This window comes from Aspergillus undulatus, assembly GCF_047715775.1.
Source record: "Aspergillus undulatus strain CBS 261.88 unplaced genomic scaffold BDV17scaffold_6, whole genome shotgun sequence".
NCBI classification, from domain to species: domain Eukaryota; kingdom Fungi; phylum Ascomycota; class Eurotiomycetes; order Eurotiales; family Aspergillaceae; genus Aspergillus; species Aspergillus undulatus.
In genome coordinates this window covers 750377-767416 of record NW_027396610.1, presented here as the reverse complement: position 1 = coordinate 767416, position 17040 = coordinate 750377, and the positions used below count along the sequence as shown (strand labels likewise).

Genomic DNA, 17040 nt, shown 5'->3' with positions numbered 1-17040 from the left:
CCCGTGTACGCTCGCGGAGTAAAGTCTGCGCCATTCCACGCAGAAATTCTGATCGGATTGAAAATCCACGTTTATCAGCATCTAATAGTTTCTTCACAAGTATTTCCTCTTCAATTTTTGTCAACTTATGGCTATTGGCACGTGTTTCTGATCGTGGTTTGACACCTGCAAGCCGCTCACGAAGGGTGGATTCAGGCACACTAAAGGTCCTAGCAGCCCTTTTTATTTTTTTTATTTTTCCAGTTTTTGAAGCAGCAATAGCCATCTGCATGCGGGATTCTTTAGATAGAGGCATTTTATAGAGAATTGGTAAAGAGGTAACGCGTTGAAGATGTTGACATGGGGAAGTGGCAGAAAAGGCGCGGTTCGCCCGTAAGCGCGGTTCGCCCGTGGATTACGTTACTTGTTCGACGGGCGACTTAGTTGAATCAACAACTTCCTCTTCAGAATCAATGAACCGCCTACGGCGTGTAATACTTCCAGCTAGTGAGGTTGCTATTATCGAGGAGGAGAGAGCTTTTGTTCAGCTACTGGTAGATTTTGAGCCTGTCAGTAATAATAAAGAGGATAATACTGGTGATATTGAGACTGAAATACAAGAATAGCCAGCTAAACGATAGTATATAGGGATAGGGACAGAGGATAATAGATAGCAAGAAGAATAGCATGTATAACAGCCCTATAAGCTAGGTAACGAGACTGAGTACCCCTTGCCCTAAGGTACTAGCACGGGGAACTAAGAGGGTTTGTAAGGCCCCAAGGGGGTTTGAGGATTATAAGATTATCAAACTATAGTTAGATAGTAATTTAGAAGACTTCTAGATACAGCCTAATACCTTAATACTAAGATTATCTTATTCAAATGCTGATTTGGATACACCCCCTACCTATAAATAACATACAAACAGGTATAAATTATATAGCAACAGATTTAGTCAAGTTTGCACTGTTTGTCTATCCATATCGTATCGTTGCGGATATTTGGATATCAGATTACATCCATATCCGCGGATATGCGGATTTGCATATATCGCGGATGTTGCCGCAGTCTACTTCAGGGATAATACAGTACTACCAGGTATAGACTATTATAAATTCAAGATATTAATATAGATTCTGGAGAAAATGCTATAGATTCTGCTATAGACTCCGCCAAGATACCGTAGACTCTGGGGAGCACAGGGTGTCCCGAGGGTGGTGGCGAACATCCCCTGCGTCGAGGCCTCGACAGTCGCTTGCCCTTCCCTCGTGAGGCGGGCTTCCTACCGCTATTTATCTACCACAGCGCGGCCAGGAAGGACAGGGGCTGCACTCCCGCCGAGGTCGGTGGCTTTAGCTCACGACCTCGCTGGCCGCGAGTTGAAGCTAGCCCGACCTCGCCAGTAGCGATCCGCAGCCGATATCACAAAGCTATATTAAACATCATTTGGAATCTTTCCTCCCCTTACCGTAAGCATTTGTTTCCCATCTAAATGTAGTTGTAGAGTGTTGTACGTTACGAAAATAGACATTGCATATGAAGAGGTCAGCAGTCGTTTATATTGGAATATTTGCTATTAATGTTGAAGTGCGCCAGTCATTTTTAGTACTCCAAATACCTGATAATAATGAAGACAAGAGTCAGGCTCTTGCAATAATCATGCAAGCCTCAACCAACCCACTCTTCGCCCACCACCCTGTTACAAACCCGGCGAGAGAAAAGTCCATATAATCCCACTTACTGCCCCCCATATCCTGCCACCGCCGACCCTGCTCGCCAATAAACCGACTATACGGGGCATAGACATGTTCCGTGTACGGAATAATCGAGATATTCTCCCTTTTATACCCACACTTCACAAGTAACGCCACATATTGTCTTCTGGTAAGAACACGGTCTAGAGGTGTATCGAGGAGACGGAAAGATGCCCAGAGTTTGATGCGGTCAAGAGCTGATACATCTTCCTTCTTAAGGTGGTCTGTAATAGCCACCGAAGCGCCTAATTCGTTCCGGGCGTGGGAGAGAACAGCCTTCCTCGACGGCCGGAAATCAACTAACGTGTCCAGAGCCACAAGCCAGGGATTTTGTAACGAACGCACAGAATCGCGAATTTCAGCGCTCCACGACTCGGGATCTGCTGCGTCCGCTTGGAAGATCCGGTACTTGGATTCCTGTGCCTGTGAGTTTCGGAGCCTGGTATCTGCGATTTGGACTTGGATTGGACTGAGCGTGAGTCCGACCCATTGGGTGCATTGGCGGGCGTAGTCTTTGAAAAGGACCTGGGCTGTTTCGGCGCAGCCACAGCCAACTTCTACCATTGAGAAATGTTCCTGGGTGCTGATGTGCGACTTCTCCAGGAGTTTGTGAAAGAGATTGGCGCATGCCTCGGTGGGGTGCGTTGCGTTCTGGGGAAGTTAGATTAAGGGTCGGCCACCTTCGCTAAACAAGGGGAGAATGCATACCTCCCAGTACCCTAGATTCACCCACAGAGTCTGTGGCATCAAGTCCGCATTAAACCATAGATTTTCAAGACCATAGGCCGTGTCCACGTCTGGTCCCTGAATTTTATTTTGCTCGTTGGCTTCCTTGCGCCGTTTTACCATGTGGCTGAGAAGGGGGTTGGATGGACAATGGCGGAGGGGGACCACGTAGGTGCAGAACAGCGCCACGGCAAAACCGAGGACATAGCTTTTAAGGACACAAAAGAAGGCCTCGCGGTCCGCATGGTTGGTCTGCTCCGAGAAGTAGAAAGGGGCTGCGGCGCAGGGGAGTAGGACAAGGCCTGCGATATATCGGAACATGAGGGGCGACAGGATGGTGGTGATTATAGGGGTGACGAGGACATTAATTTATCTGGAAGTGTTCGGAAAGTAAAATTTGCATGCGTCGATGCTGATTGTTCCGGGTTATTGGGCCGGCCGGACTGGCGTAGCATTTCCTCTTTCAGAAATACAAGGGATGCCACATTCGTCATAGAAGCCGTTCGAGAGAGCCTAGACGATGCAACTCGGATTTGTAGGCCGGAGGTGCTCATAAACGAGCTTCGACAGGGCAATGCAAAAGTGGATATCGGGCATAGTCGGCAAACGGAAAGGTTGGGACAAATTATAAGTGCCGTCTGGAAGAATAGCAAGGTGCTGCACGCCCATGCACCGCTATCCATTATACTCCTTCACTATGGCTATTGGAGACGCTCATGGTGATATTCCACGAGACAGTGCTGCAACCAACCGAATGCAAAGCATCATTGCAGATATGGAACAAGAATTGACCGGCGATTCCCTGGACCCAGCTGTATCGGCCTTGGGATACTTGCTAGAAAGCGACCAGAGGTTAAACCACTTGTGTGTCTCCATGTTCGCAGAGACAAAAGAGCTGGTGAGGGCCGGGAGAGCCCATCCGGCCTATCTTGCTATAGGCAATATTGAGATCCTCATGAGGCTCTTCGATTATATCTTGACCCGCTCCCCGGAATGGGAAGACGCCGATTCTCCTAATAATCTCCGCGGTCTTCCGTTCAATCTCGTGCTCATGGTCCTGATGGAAACGCCCAGCGGCCGTCAGCTATTCAAGCAAGCCACGGTCAATGAGCACCTGAGACTTGTTTTGAAGAGATGGGCCCAGTTCCTGGATTCCCCACAATCGCTGTATGCACTTAATGCAAAGGATGGATGGCTGTCTCGCTCGGCACTCGCAAAGCTGGAAGACGTGGCGAACAGCCCAACAGAAGCACGACAAAACTTCACCGATATCTTCGAGTGTCCGGATCCGACAGATCCGAACACGTTTGGGTTCGCGTCCTGGGACGCATTCTTTTCGCGCACGTTAAAGCCCGGCGTCCGACCGACTCCTTCTCGCGAGATCCTCGTTGAACGTGCGGGATATGCGGTCCTCAATGCCTGCGAATCAAGACCGTGGCAGATAGCCCGGCACCCCTTGGGCTATAGCGCCGAAATCGGGTTGAACTTGAAAGGCAAATCGTACTCGGTGCGTTCTATGCTGGACAATGACCCTCTAAGTGAACACTTTGTAAGAGGGACAGTCTACCAAGCATACCTTTCTGCACTGAGCTATCACCGCTGGCATTCTCCTGTCTCGGGCGTCATCCGGAAGATCCTCTATATCGACGGGACTTACTTCTCGCAGCTCCCAATGTCGGATATTCTGTCCATGGAAAAATCACAGAACTATCTGGCGGCTGTTGCAACACGCGCTGCGGTTTTTATTGACGCAGCAGATCAGCGCGTAGGGTTAATCTGCTTCGTGGGGGTTGGTATGGGCGAGGTTTCATCGTGCGAGGCGTTCGTCAAAGCGGGCGACTACGTGGAGGCAGGGGATGAAATAGGATCCTTCCATTACGGAGGCTCAACACACTGTCTGCTCTTTAGGGAAGGGGTGAATGTGCAGTTTGAGCCTTGGGCTGAAGATCAACGGCGAGAGAATAATATCCCGGTGCGCAGTCTCCTTGCTCGTTGTTTCGCGTAAAAATGACACGGTGTATTCTACGATTGAATAGTCAATTTGTTAGATCTGGTTGCCTTGGATCTACTGGAATCTGTACCTAGTTGTAGTGACTTGGGATGCACACTTGCTATATCCCGGTTCGTGGCATGGCGTGACTCTATTTTAATGCCGCTTGCGGAATTGTCCTCCGAAGACTTTCGAAGTTCTTAACACGTATTTGCCTTGGGAGACTTCCTCTTCTTTCATTTTGCATAGGATCTGAATCTCCAGTATACAAAATGGTACGCTCTGAAGCGCTTACTCGTCACGAATTGGTCGCGATCGAATTGAGATCAACTCCATTACACAAGGTCAGAGTCGAACCGCGGGGCTTGTTGGCTACTCCTGAGCTACTGGTAGCTGCGGCATGGTCCGTGATAGAAGCGAGATGGCTTTACCGCCATGAAGTGGGTTTCTGGGTGGTAATGGACAGCACCGGCTCAACATTCCGAGTGCGCGCGTCTGTTGGACCAGACGTGTGTGTGGGAGATCTCCTGCAGCAACTGGTGAGGCAGATTGGCATCGAGAGCCCACTTAAAACAAACTATTCCGAGAATGATCTTCCCCGGAAGTTCCGGGTGGTCCATGAAAGAGGTAAGGAGAGAAATTGATGAAGCCATGGTCCCGGATCGCGAGCTAAGTGACAGCACATAGAGGGCGCCAGGAACAAGAATACTGTGATCATGCTGCACTGCACTATGCGAGGATTGGACTTGCAAATGGGTGTTGGCTTTTCGGAAGAGTTTGGGCTAGACAATGCTGAGGTAATGGGCCGTGCAATACAGAGAGTTCTTCAGCAATTGGCCTCTCCCGAAGCTGGAACCATTATGTTGACTGATCTCGACATAATCGGCGAGCAAGAGCTTGTGGAAACCTGGAAGAGAAACTCCATTGTTCCCCCTGCAGTCAAAACCCCCGTCCACAAATCGATTCAACTCAACGCCAGGGAGCAACCAGAGGCGACGGCAGTGTATGCCAGAGACGGATCCTTCACATATAAGGAGCTAGACGACCTTGCAACAGGAGTAGCAGCTGGTCTGGCGAGGATGGGCGTCAAAAAAGATGCCGTCGTGCCTCTCTACTTTGAAAAGTCGAAATGGATGCCCGTAGCAATCCTTGGGGTGCTAAAGGCCGGTGGCGTTTTCCTTCAATTGGCGAGATCAATTCCCAGGGGTCGAATCGAGGCCATCTTGAGCGTCGATAAGCCACTCTTTGCCCTCGTTGGACTAACCGCGCCAAGCTGGCTGAGAGATATCGTGCCTACGTGCGGTTTGCATGAGCTTCTGGCTCAGGAGAACAGTGGGAATTGTCTTCTTTCTGATTGCTCGCCGGGCCAAGAAGCAGTCCGACTGTTCACATCAGGGAGTACAGGCCGGCCGAAAGGTATTGTCTGGACACACGATGCGCTGGCGACGAATTGCAGAGATATGAAAGACGTCTTGTCCATGGGGCCCGAAACAAGACACTTCCAGACTGCATCGTATGAGTTCGATGTGAGCATGATGGAAACAATCGCCGTTTTAACAGCAGGTGGCTGTCTCTGTATCCCGCTCGAAGATGAGGGCATCAATTGCTGTCCGCTCGCTCTGGAGGCATTCCAGGGAAACTCAGTTTACCTGACACCCACCATAGCCAGAGGCTTGAATCCAGATTCCGTCCCGACGTTGAAGCAGCTGGCACTGGAAGGCGAGATACTACCCAAGGATGTCGTCTCTAGGTGGACCGGAAAAGTGACCCTGTACAACTTCTATGGTCCTGCCGAAGGCCCATCAGCTGCCTCATGTGTCATTGATCCAAAGTCGTTCTGCACAGGATTTGCCGGGTCCTCGGCTTTCTCTCTGCGATGGGTTGTTGATCCTCATAACCACAACAGGCTCATGCCCCCGGGTGCTATTGGCGAACTACTTATTGAAGGTCCTATATTGATGGACAGATATGTCGGCGAGGGCATCACCCCTTATCCCTTTGTTACACCTACATGGTTGCAACGCGGCTGTATCGGCTTTCCGGGACGTCAGACTAGACTATACAAGACTGGTGACTTGGTCCGGAGCAATCGAGATGGGGGGATAGTGATCCTTGGCCGCAAGGACACCCAGGTCCAGATTTGCGCTGAACGAGTTGAACTCTCGGAGGTTGAGTACCATGTGCGCAGACTCCTAACAGAGAGTGTCGACGTCGTTGCTGAGATGATCACTCCCGTGGGACATGGCATGCCAGTCCTGGCAGCGTTCCTGGCAATTGGCAATGCAGCAGCTCTATCTACCGGAACTGGGTGGCAGATAGCCCTTCAAACACTCACAGGGGGTCTTGGAGCTTTGGCCGAGCATGTCCCACAAACATTCATTCCTGCTGTGTACATAGCAGTGGACAAAATCCCGCTAACGGCGGCGGGAAAAACGAACAGGCGCAAATTGCGTCAATTGGGAGAATCGATGACATTGGATGAAATTGCTCAGCTGCACTTGTCGAGCTTGGGAAAACAGGTGTTACCGAAGTAGACGTATGTCCAGACTGTAACCAGGAAGTCGATTACTATTCCTACAAATTCATGAGACATTTGGCAGTTAATGTGAACAACTATACCTAATCTCTAATCCTTATACCAGTTACGCTTTATGCTTAGCAACCCAACTCATAACGGACTTTCAAATCATCAGTAGGTATCCCAAGGAGCGCCTCTGCATTATCATCAACCCCACAGCATGCCCAGCTCCATCAATAAAATAGCAGACCTGAAGAAGATTCACAAAGGCACTATACTCCGTTTCAGCTATCCTCTTCTCAGCGCCTTTCTACAAGTACTTGGAGTCATCATGATCAACAACTATATTGGTTTCCCCAAACTCACCCAGTTAGCATTCAGTGTATCCCATATAGAGCTTGCTTTGGTTGAAATAAGCACATACGACCACAGGGCGTGGAGTCCAGGGCTTCCCGTCCGCTCAGCCGTACTTAAGCCACACTGATAAACGTGGCCAGAAGTTAAATGAGCCCCGAGGGTGTCGCTGCTTTATGAGTGACAGGCGCTAAATCATGGGTGAGTATAGGTGAGATGGGTGAGAATTCGGTGAGAATATCACCCACCAGGGTGAGTGGGGGTAAGAAGGGTGAGCTACAGAATACTATATAAACCAGGCTGCAATCAATATTCCTCTACCTCTGACATAAATAGAAAGGGCTTTTCTTACTTCTATCCGTTCCTTTTTGTTATCCTATATTCCTTGTAGACCTCGGCAGGCCCATGGGCTACCCATTATGGGTAGGCCCAAACCCACCAATGGGCGGGTAATGGGTAGTCTGAAGCTGGTACCCATGATGGGTATTACACGCCGTATGCGGTTCACTGATTTCTGAAGAGGAAGTTGTTGATTCAACTAATGTCGACGGTACGACCTGCCTATTTAGGATATCGGATTGACAACCTCCGATCACCGAGGTTTATGCAGAATTTTTCTGCTATTTCCACGGTTCAAAAGTGTTATGAAATATGCATGCAAGGAGCGGATGCCAATGGTTCTCTCGTCCGGGCACCGTGCCCGGGATGAGCTCTCTTCGATAGATCGTTGATTGATTGTTGGATACAATGAGGGGTTGAGCTTTCAGGATTTGGAGTAGTGTGTGGCCAAGCCACTATAGATCACGTGGTCTCTTACTCTATCGACGTGGCTCCTGTCTTGGGCATGACCCAATTCGCGTCTGAGAACTACCGAACTGTCCAACCCGATGCCAACGTGGAAAATGTCGACTTCTGCAATGTCACTGTGACTTATACCCACCCCCGGCACTGATGACCGGGTAATTGTCGAGGCCTGGCTTCCCGATAAGGAAAATTGGAACGAAAGATACCTCGGCGCCGGTGGTGGCGGGTTTACTGCGGGACGTTGGTTCATGTCAGACCACATTAGGACTGGCGCTATCGGGGAAGGATACCTCACGAGCAGCACAGATGGAGGACTCGGCCCAGTCGGCCTCAACACTGGTATGGACTCCACCTATATTCTCCGGAGTCCTGGAAACGTCGATCAGTATACCCTTCGAAACTTTGCATCTGTCTCTCTAAACGAGCAGGTAAGTGTTACCAGTCTTTACAACACCTTATAATCTCTGACCAAGGGAAAAGGCCATCATCAGCAAACCTCTCGCCAAAACTTTCTATGGCAAGCCCCCACTGTATTCATATTGGAATGGATGCTCTGGCGGCGGGCGTCAGGGTCTGAAGCTCGCACAACAATATCCGAGGCGTACGACGGCATCTCCGCTGCAGCACCAGCTGTTGAGTATCCCACTTTACTTCCATCAATGTTCTGGCCGCACCTGCAGATGAACATACTGGGCGAATATCCGTACACGTGCGAGATGGATGCAATCACTCAAGCCGCCATCGAGGTCTGCGATGGCCTAGATGGTATAGTCGATGGGTAATAACAGACGTGGAAAGCTGCCTAGCCACCTTTAATCCGAGCGTGCTGGTTGGCACCCTCACACATTGCTCTCAGATCGATTCAAAGGTGAAAATCAGCTCTGCTGCGGCCACTGTTATCAAAGCATTGTGGAAGGGTGTTGTCACTCCCCAAGGGGAACAAATAACAAACCCCTACACTCCCGGGTGTGACTTTACAGGCGTCACCCGTAGATTCCTTGGTATTGCAAATACGGACTGCTCGCGCAACGACAGCTGGGCTTCCCAGCCTAATGTCCCTGGCCAGCAGTGGGTGTCTCCGCTCGATGCCAAAGACCCAATGGTCGACATCAGCAGATGTCAAAGCAGCCCCAATGGCCTTCCCGATCAGTTCTTGCGACTGTGGATAGGCAAAGACTCAAACATTGATTTGAGCAAGCTCACGGTGGAGAAGTTTGTTGAGATGGTGCTTGAGGGGGCTCGAGAGTACGCGCCTCTTTTCGCCACAAACGACCCGGACTTGTCGAAATTCAGGGACGCTGGAGGCAAGATGATAACAGTCCACGGCGTGGTAAGGCTATCTACTATCCTTCTGAAACTGTGTGTGCTATCTATGTAACAGAATTTCTGACTAAGACTGCATAACAGGCTGACAGTCACATCCCAATCCGCAACTCTGTGGATTACTACGAGAACGTCAGGTCACTTCTCCCTGATGTTGGCAAATTCTATCGATATTTCGAGATCCCAGGCTGGAGCCTTTGCTTCGGCGGCACAGGTGGACAACCCACTGCGATATTCGACCAGCTCCGTGCCTGGGTTGAGAACGGGACCGCGCCAGAGAGCTCCCCTGTCAGCTTCGTTGACTCCAAGGGGGTGGAGTGGAACCGCATCTTGTGTCCCTTCCCACAAAAGTCTCAGTACAGCAAAGAGTGGAGATGCGACCGCTGTTAAATGCTGGTCTTGCACGGAAAGCCAATAATTTAGCTGAAGATTGCATCCCAGAATGTATCTGCCAAGGGGGGATAGGGCCTTAATACATGACAGCCGGAATTGAAATGAGTGGTTGGTTGGTTGGCTGGTTTATTATTTGTCGACCTTTGAAGTTTAGTGGCTGCTGGGTTAGTAGTATGGTGGGTGACCACCCGCGAATCCATGCTGTTGTATGTTTAGCGCCCCTGAAGCCCTCTATTTTTTACCCAGCTAACCTGAATGCCCAGCCTTGCTGATGCGGCCTCTCGCTTCCTGCTCGGTCACGCCCGACCTCTCTGTCGCCAGCTAGACCCTTGTGCCATAGTTAGTCGAGGTTGGATGGCGCGGCCATCGAGCGGCTGTCATCCCTCTTGGCAGCCTCTCCCTGTGACATCTCTCTTGTCTTGACATCCTGCCTCTCACAAGCCGGCATGTAACTGTTATCATATATTTCGCTCCTTCACCCGATAGTAGCCAACCTGCCACCCGCTTTTGACTCCTATTAGCGGCGCCTTGCATGTTAGTTATAATCAAGAACCTACGAATACTGTGCTAAATTAGCATCACCAGGTAGCCGTCAAGAACCCCGTCAAAGATTTCCTCGGGAACCCCTAGAGACGCGGAGATGGCCATAAATAACGATGTTAATTCCTTCCCGACTCGATCCCCTGAACCGGGAACTCTGCCAGACCTTGAACTCGCCGATTCAATCACCCAGGCCCGCAGAACAGAACAGCAGGAGGCGCCGTTACGGCCCAAATCCTGGCGATCAGAAGCAGAAAAGAATAAGGAAGCTTAAGGGCAGTGCATTCCGACAACCTTGTAGAGTTGACTTTGAATACCTTTGACAATCCGGGTATTAAAGCCATACGTGATTTTATCCATACCCTCGACAAGAGTGCGCAGTGGGCAGTTACTCGACCGCAAATTAAAAAAAAAAGCTTCAAAATCAGGGAAGTCAAAGCACCCTTGAACTGCTTACTCTCATCGCTCGCGAGCCGTTGGCTGAGGATGTCATTACGGCTCATAACCTTGGCTTACTCGAAAAAAACCCTTGGGGAGCAATTCTCAAAACCGATTTTTCATTCTTTGGGACCAGGCCGAGTATCATGGTACACATTTTGGGAGCTTCTAGAGAAGAAGTCTCAAAAGATGGTTGGCGTTTATGACTATTCAATTATCGACGAAGCCAAACGGACGAGAGACGTGTTATAGAAAAGGTTCTTGAACACTGGGTACAACCACAGGATTTTCGAACAGCTTTGAATTGCATCTCGAGGCCAACCCAAGTTTACTACTAACCTCGAAATTCAACCAAAAGAAATTTCGATGTGATGTAGCCGAGCATTGTCCAAGCATTGTCCAAGCATTATGAGGATGCACCAGATGTTCTTGTTCATTGATATCACGTACAAATATACGCCAGTGCCGCAGGCCCATCCAACCTCTCTTGCAATCCAGCGTGATATCTTTGTTTCCTATTTTGGTGAATCTGATCTGCCGCCGCTGTTTGATGGACCGCCGGACACCGGGTCTCCAGACAGCACCGTAATCGAGCCTTTACAAACAGAGGAACCTGTTTCGGGAACACTGAACCTAACATTGGATATCAAATAAGAGGTGAAGAAAGAACTAGTCCTATTGGTGATCTAGGGGTCACGATTGAGCAAAGATCACCGTCGTTCCTGACCAGCTCTATCTCTACCGCAACAAGCGCTCAAGAATTGGGATCGGCAGCCTCTAGATGGCTCTACAGCGATCAGGAAGTCCCAGAAATTATATGAAGCATCATTATGTTCATGATTACATCAGAACATCCACTCATCTAGTAAAGCTTTCATACAGGCAGCACCTGTTGCTGCAGCATACGGTTGCCATATTTTATTTTTATGGCTGTCAGCATAATCACAGACCCCTTTGACCACCAGGCAGGGTAGACTATCCCAGACCCCTACGCCCTCCATTTCAAAAGCTAACACATTATCTCGCATAGCGACGAGATCTCTATCTTGCCCAGATTTCATGACTGTATCCCCAGATGCGATAAGACCAATATGAATAGTGGGAGAAGGCGTATGTCCTTGAGTAAGTGCAGTCTGAAGCCGTTTGCGTCGAACAAGTTTATCCTTGTGACATTTCAATTGATCACAAGGTAGATCAAACACTTTATCACAGACTGTGCTATTGGCAGAGTGGGCACAGCTGATGCAAGCAAGGGGGTCATGATGTTTATGCCGATGAGTAGACTGAAATAGCTCATCGTACTCTATCCCTGGATACTGGGCGGTGCCAGTGCCAAGGGCCTGATTAATGACTTTCAGATATGTCTCCACATTGCTACCAATCCGCTTTCGTGCCATCGTCGTCTTGATTTTTGAAAGAAAACCTCGTATCGCCACGTTAGGCCGACCAAGTTCATCGGTGACAGATGTCTTGCGAAGAAACACCCCCGGTACTCTTCTGCCAAAATCATGCTGGACAATCCCATCACTGATCACTATATCACCGAGAATAATCTCCTCGTGTCCGTTCTTATATGGAACGCCGCCACAAACTCCGACCACCAAGGCGAGTTTGATGTTCGGATAGGTTGATCGTATAGACGAGGCAGCTTGGGATGCAACGCTCTTCCCCATACCTGGAAGGTGGACTAAGACGGCGTGATGGCGACCCATTTGACCGAGGGTGTATGTATTTGAGTCTCCTGGCGCGTTCTGATAAAGGGCAGAGTCTTGGCAGAACCCATCAAAAAGAACACTAACTGCATCGACTTCTAGCGGCAAGGCACAGAATATCGCAACCGTGAAATCTGCCTGAAGAGGAGACCCTGAGGCAGTAATAGTCTTGTTTGAGATGACTTGGTGAGAAATTGCTCTTGTTGTGTTCGTCGTGGAAAGACTTGGGATATCCCAGTCATCTCGGTAGGCGTCGGATAATCTTTTCAATGGGACGACAATTTTCTCATAGAGGGCATTCTGTCGTGCTCTGATTTCGTCTACCTCTCTAGGCTTCTCCATTGAAAAGCCACCGAACAGCTCAGGATTGAGACAGTTGTTAACGGCGTCTTCGTACAGCGAATGCACCGTGTCTTTCAGATTGCTTCTTTGGGCGGTTGTCCACGCCCATGTATAGTAATCATTGATCTTAGTTTCACTCAAGGGGTGAGAACCCTCTTCACTTGCCAAAGGCTGCTTGATCGCAATTTCAATGAGAAGGATTCCTAAGGAAAGAATATGTGGATATTGGTGCATGAGGTCATTTGCTTGATTAAAGTCCTTGGACTTCACAACCCCTCGAGCCAACTTTGTCGTCAGGTATGGATGCGGTTTACCCTGGCCTGTCAGGCCAGTTTTTTCATTCAATAATTGAATGTTCTCGTGAGTCCAGGGTGACGTCATCCATGGTGAATTGTAATATTGCCAGACGGACTTGGCAATAGTATAGGCTAGGTGAGACTTACCCTTATTGGAGATATGAGGAACCTTTTCAAGCCATTTCCCTAGTGAAAGTCCTTCACAAGGAAAAATACCACGGGAGGGGTTGGGGTTAGGGGTTTCAATAACCTTAAGCACGTTTGACTGGATATAAAACTGAACAGGATTTGCAAGCTGATCATCGATCAATTTGCAAAACTCTCCCAGCGCTAGTCGCCGCATTCTTTGTGCCAGGGAGCTATTTTGTTTCGGCGATAAACGCTCAAGGGGCGGGGTGGCGAACCCAACTTTCTTCTGCTTCTGAATATCAGTCCGCCTGCGAACCTCAGCCCTGAGCATTAGCTGTATTTGTTGGCTTGATCAGGCGCTTGTCTGCCTCACCTTGGAACCACAACATTTGACTCTTTCCACTGTACAAATGATTGAGAATGTGTCGGAGCAAAAGAGTTGGCTTTGAAGACGAGTTCAAATGAAACATCTTCATCCCCGTTTTGGCTGTCGGTGCTTAGTCGCAGCCGTATCCATTCCAGGTGACCAGTGCGGCAGCGACACGTAGCATAGGTCTGTAATTGCGTGTAAAGCATTTCATTCAGATGTCCTGGATATCCGAGATCGCCGTCATCCTCGTATCCCTCTGTATACAACGGCTCCGTTTTATCCACTGTTAAGCAATCCGGGATCAGGCGTAGAAGGGTGTGGTATTCTGGGTTTCGTAGGACAAAATGTACCAGGCTTTCCTGTGTCTCTTTGATGACAGTCTGTCTGATTTTGCTCGTGGAATCCTTGTAAGTACGAATTCTCTTCAAAGCTCGAAATCGATCAGTCTCGTTTCGCGACGTCTACAAAGTGTGTTAGTGAAGGCTGGTTGAATGTATGTATACAACGACACCCACTGAACATGCTTTGTTGACAAGTTCAAATATTTTCAACAGCTTTTGTCGCGCGCTTGCTGTCTCACTGATCGATGCTACCTGCTGGGATAGAACGAACAGCTCACATCCTAGCGTACCATAAACCTTGTTACGAGTCTGCTGCCCTATGAGAATGAGCTGGTTGCTGATCCACGGTAGAACCTGGCAGCCCAAATCTAGGACATCTGAATTGTCCATGAAGCATGATAAAGGTTCTATGCGCGTTATAAATTGAAGTTGATGAATGTAAAACAGACAAGAGTGGTGTCCGCTAGTGCGGGGTAATTAGGCGACCTGCAGCACGTGCTGAGCTAAACCTCGATTATCGAGAGAAAACCGTCCAACTCGGGTATGTCAAGATTTTTGATGTTGTATTAGGAGTTATGACAGACCAACTTACCATATACGATACCACACTGGCCTGCCATCAGGTTTTCCAAGGCGTGGGTGCTATACCTATCTTGGAAGAATGGGCAGAGAACTGCATCGCTGACTTGAGCTTGTGGGCTAATGGGGCCGGTGCTTTGAAGGTGGGAAAGGCATCCCTTGATGCTCGACTGTCCTCGAACCCGGACGCAAAAATCTTTGTGGTTAACCTTTTGAGAATGCTGCAAGGATTTGTGGAAAAGTGCGTTGAGATAGGTATCATCAAGGCATTAATATCGAGGAAAGCAATCATAACTGACTTGTTCACCAGGAAGCAAGGCCCACAACGTAACACCACAAACCCCTGAACTATCCCAGGCTATGCACGATGTAAATGATATTATGCGCCAACTCGGCAGGATCACAGTTTCGATTCGCAAAGCTGGTACAAATGCTCGCATCCAAAAGGCCGATGCTTCCTATGACCCTGATCATCCACATATTGAAGCTTTATCCCGACACCTCCAGCTGCTTCTGCTAGTAAAGCCTAGTAGGAATGGCACCCTGCAGGCAAGGGCCTCTTCGCAGGGCATACTAGTGCTTTCATGTAGAGATGATACACTTATGATCGATTCACACTCTTTGACTGCTATTCAGCAACGGCTCATTGAAGCAAATTTGAAACGGAGAAATCGATTCCTATATGCCCAGCGGCATGCGATGAAATTGTCCGAGAGAGATCATGTTACCTCAACATCGATACCGGCACCCCGAAGATTAACCCTACCACCTGTTGTCAATTCTCTCAAAGGGGCTTTAGAGGAGCATGGAGTGCCAAAAGTCTATAGTGCAACCACCGCAACCGAAGTACAGGATCCGATTGCGCTACCAACGCAGGCCAGTGCTCAGCCGGCAACCACAGTCATCTCTGCAATCAGCTCTCGTGTGACGTATCCAAGACCTCCTCAAATTAGAAGCGATCAGAATGTGTTTCAGTGCCCTTGTTGTTGTCAGACATTGCCAACTTCTATGAGTAGAGGAAGTCAGTGGAAGTATGTGATGATACCTTGAGCATTTTTAAGCATGACTAATCATCTAGGAATTTAGGAAACATCTCTCCAGAGATATTCTTCCCTATACATGTATTCTAGAGGATTGCCCTTACCCCGAAAAACTTTACCATACCAAGAATCTCTGGCTGTCGCATATGTGCGCGGATCATGGAGGCAGTTTATATTGGGTGTGCCTCGCCTGCAATGATTCGAGTGCTCGTCCAGTATTCTACGAGAAATCAGCATTCATCGAACATCTAGAGGGAAGACATTCAGGGGGTATAAAACCTCAGCAAATACCTATGTTGGCCTCTGCCTGGCAGCGGGAAACATCGGTGTCGATACACTCTTGCCCCCTGTGTGGCTTTGAAGATCCAGACTCAGTCGCCGTCCTGAACCATACTGCTGAGCATCTTCACTCATTCTCCCTTAGGTCCTTACCATGGGCACCAGGGGAGGATGAATCCGATAATGATTTGTACGATGGCTATTATGAAGAACATCCATATTTCAATACAGGAAGATCAATCAGTACAGAAAGTGAGCGATCGAGATCTACGATCGCATCTGAGCAGGGGGATCTAAAAGAGTTACCTGCCATGGGTTCTGGTGGAGAGACAACGGAAAACAATCGGCTGACAGAAGAGAAAATACGGGATATTTCAAAAAACCCGAATGTTGAAACAGATATGTTGGATGCGTTTTTAAATGGCATTGGGTACCAGGAGTCTTTCGAGGAGCCATCCGCACCCGCCAGCGTCAGCAACCCTGTTTCCGTCTTTGACAGCCAGAGCAAATATGAAGAGGTGGTTAGGAGAAATTTTGAGAGTGATGTCCCCGATTGGTTATCCAAAGGCCCAAGAGTCGAAAAGAATTGGAGTCCAGAGCTGCAAACCTTGGAGGGTCATTCCAAGGCGGTTTTATCGGTCACCTTCTCACCAAGTGGCCAGCTTCTAGCGTCTGGCTCTGATGATAAAACTATCAAGCTCTGGGATCCTTCCACCGACATTCTCAAGCACACTCTGGAGGGCCATTTTGACTCAGTTCAGTCAGTTGCCTTCTCACCAGATGGCTGGCTGTTAGCATCTGGCTCTAATGATCAAACCATCAAGCTCTGGAATCCTGTCATTGGTGCCCTCAAGCATACTCTGGAGGGCCATTCAGGTTGGGTTATGTCGGTTGCCTTCTCCCCAAATGGCCAGCTTCTAGCGTCTGGCTCTGATGATCAAACTATCAAGATTTGGGACCCCGCCAGCGGCACCCTCCACCACACTCTGGAGGGCCATTTTGACTCAGTTAAGTCAGTTGCCTTCTCACCAAGTGGTCAGCTTCTAGCGTCTGGCTCTGGTGATCAAACTATCAAGCTCTGGGATGCTGCCACCGGCACCCTCAAGCACACTCTGGAGGGCCATTCTAACTG

The 17040-nt window shown here is 49.0% G+C and overlaps 7 protein-coding genes across 7 annotated transcripts; 4 read left to right on the top strand and 3 right to left on the bottom strand.

Moving 5' to 3' along the window:
- Nucleotides 1-1620: 1620 nt before the first annotated feature.
- Nucleotides 1621-2781, bottom strand: BDV17DRAFT_288090 (uncharacterized protein; the record flags this gene model as incomplete). The annotated part of the gene is made up of 2 exons (XM_073761318.1): nt 1621-2385; nt 2443-2781. 2 exons carry the CDS (start codon nt 2779-2781, stop codon nt 1621-1623), a joined length of 1104 nt encoding a protein of 367 aa, XP_073619414.1.
- Nucleotides 2782-3147: 366 nt separating this feature from the next.
- Nucleotides 3148-4465, top strand: BDV17DRAFT_300694 (putative phosphatidylserine decarboxylase; the record flags this gene model as incomplete). The annotated part of the gene is made up of 1 exon (XM_073764114.1): nt 3148-4465. Exon 1 carries the CDS (start codon nt 3158-3160, stop codon nt 4463-4465), a length of 1308 nt encoding a protein of 435 aa, XP_073619413.1. The 5' UTR covers nt 3148-3157.
- Nucleotides 4466-4908: 443 nt separating this feature from the next.
- BDV17DRAFT_288088 (non-ribosomal peptide synthetase) lies at nt 4909-6984 on the top strand (the record flags this gene model as incomplete). Its single annotated transcript, XM_073761317.1, has 2 exons — nt 4909-5077; nt 5138-6984. 2 exons carry the CDS (start codon nt 4909-4911, stop codon nt 6982-6984), a joined length of 2016 nt encoding a protein of 671 aa, XP_073619412.1.
- Nucleotides 6985-8166: 1182 nt separating this feature from the next.
- On the top strand, nt 8167-9839 carry BDV17DRAFT_279708 (feruloyl esterase; the record flags this gene model as incomplete). The annotated part of the gene is made up of 5 exons (XM_073759758.1): nt 8167-8247; nt 8294-8554; nt 8607-8763; nt 8933-9456; nt 9534-9839. 5 exons carry the CDS (start codon nt 8167-8169, stop codon nt 9837-9839), a joined length of 1329 nt encoding a protein of 442 aa, XP_073619411.1.
- A 128-nt stretch (nt 9840-9967) lies between these two features.
- Nucleotides 9968-10992, bottom strand: BDV17DRAFT_254698 (uncharacterized protein). The gene is made up of 3 exons (XM_073756812.1): nt 10428-10992; nt 10106-10376; nt 9968-10048 (listed from the first exon to the last, which is right to left on the bottom strand). Exon 1 carries the CDS (start codon nt 10883-10885, stop codon nt 10568-10570), a length of 318 nt encoding a protein of 105 aa, XP_073619410.1. The 5' UTR covers nt 10886-10992; the 3' UTR covers nt 9968-10048; nt 10106-10376; nt 10428-10567.
- A 577-nt stretch (nt 10993-11569) lies between these two features.
- On the bottom strand, nt 11570-14434 carry BDV17DRAFT_198186 (5'-methylthioadenosine/S-adenosylhomocysteine nucleosidase family protein). The gene is made up of 3 exons (XM_073755223.1): nt 14185-14434; nt 13673-14130; nt 11570-13607 (listed from the first exon to the last, which is right to left on the bottom strand). The coding sequence occupies exons 1-3, from the start codon at nt 14398-14400 to the stop codon at nt 11666-11668; spliced, it is 2616 nt and encodes an 871-aa protein (XP_073619409.1). The 5' UTR covers nt 14401-14434; the 3' UTR covers nt 11570-11665.
- Nucleotides 14435-16219: 1785 nt separating this feature from the next.
- On the top strand, nt 16220-16971 carry BDV17DRAFT_288085 (WD40 repeat domain-containing protein; the record flags this gene model as incomplete). The annotated part of the gene is made up of 2 exons (XM_073761316.1): nt 16220-16920; nt 16956-16971. The coding sequence occupies 2 exons, from the start codon at nt 16220-16222 to the stop codon at nt 16969-16971; spliced, it is 717 nt and encodes a 238-aa protein (XP_073619408.1).
- Nucleotides 16972-17040: the final 69 nt, after the last annotated feature.